This window comes from Eimeria mitis, genomic scaffold (genome assembly GCF_000499745.2).
Source record: "Eimeria mitis Houghton genomic scaffold, Emh_scaff1017, whole genome shotgun sequence".
Lineage (NCBI taxonomy): Eukaryota > Apicomplexa > Conoidasida > Eucoccidiorida > Eimeriidae > Eimeria > Eimeria mitis.
The window spans coordinates 1650-2877 of NW_013567109.1; the positions used below are offsets into that span (position 1 = coordinate 1650).

At 61.6% G+C, this 1228-nt stretch overlaps 1 protein-coding gene across 1 annotated transcript in view; it reads right to left on the bottom strand.

Annotated features, from left to right (window-relative positions):
* Positions 1-568, bottom strand: part of EMH_0027610 (uncharacterized protein) — a gene marked incomplete at both ends in the record, with an annotated part of 1659 nt that extends 1091 nt beyond the window's left edge. The window contains one exon of the mRNA XM_013494052.1: positions 250-568. Coding sequence (XP_013349506.1) covers positions 250-568 — 319 coding nt within the window. The remainder of the gene's footprint in view (positions 1-249) is intronic.
* Positions 569-1228: the final 660 nt, after the last annotated feature.

The window sequence follows — 1228 nt, forward strand, 5'->3', positions numbered from 1 at the left end:
GCTGCTGTTGTTGCTGCTGCTGCATTTGCTTCTGTTCCTGCTGCATCTTCTCACATTGCTGCCTTCGCTGCTGCTGCTGCTGCTGCTGCTGCTGCTGCTGCTGCTGCTGCTGCTGCTGCTGCTGCTGCTGCTGCTGGTGGGGTAGTATGGATCTGCTGCTGCGGGAGAATAGATACTTGGGCTACCCAAAGACAAACAAAAACAAAAAACGAATTCAGGCGGCAGCAAGAAAGGCAAAGGCGCTGCAACAGCTCAAAGAAAGACAGAAAAAGAGGTCCTGCTGCTGCTGCTGCTGCTGCTGCTGCTGCTGCTGCTGCTGCTGCATTTGCTGCTGATGCATTTGCTGCTGATGCTGCTGCTGCACTTGCTGCTGCTGCACCTGCTGCTGATGCATTTGCTGCTGATGCATTTGCTGCTGATGCTGCTGCTGCACTTGCTGCTGCTGCACTTGTTGCTGCTGCACTTGCTGCTGATGCTGCTGCTGCATTGGCTGCTGCTGCTGATGATGCTGCTGCGCTCGCTGCTGCTGTTGCTGTTGCGGCTGCTGCTGCTGCAGCTGCTGCTGCATTGGCTGCAGATGCTGCTGCTGATGCTGCTTCTGCTGCTGCTTTTGCTGCTGCGCACGCTGTTTCTACTGCTGCAGTTGCTGCTGCTGCAGTTGTTGCAGTTGCTGCTGCTGCACTTGCTGGTGCCGCTGCTGCTGTTGCTGCTGCTGGTGCTGCTGCTGCTGCTGCTGCTGTTAGTGATGGTGTTGCTGCTTGTTCTGCGACAGTTGCTGCTACAGCAGCCCTGAGGTTTGCCGCTGCAGCACTGCTGCTGCTGCTGCTGCTGCTGCAACTTCTGTTGCTGCTGTTGCTACTGTTGCTGCTGTTGCTGCAACTGCTGTTGCTGCTGTTGCTACTGTTGCTGCTGCTGCTGCTGCAGGGCTGATGAGGAACGCCGGCAGCAGCAGCGGCTGCAAGTGCGTCCTTCTTTGCTGCTGAAGCTACCCAGCCCAGGGGGGCCCCCAGGGGCCCCCAGCAGTGAGGGGCCCCCAGGGGCCCCCAGCAGTGAGGGGCCCCCGGGGGCCCCAAGCAGTGAGGGGCCCGCGGGGGCCCCCGAGGGCCCCCAACTATGAGGGGCCCCCAGGGGCCCCCAACTATGAGGGGCCCCCAGGGGCCCCCAACTATGAGGGGCCCCCAGGGGCCCCCAGCAGTGAGGGGCCCCCGGGGGCCCCCGGAGGCCCCCA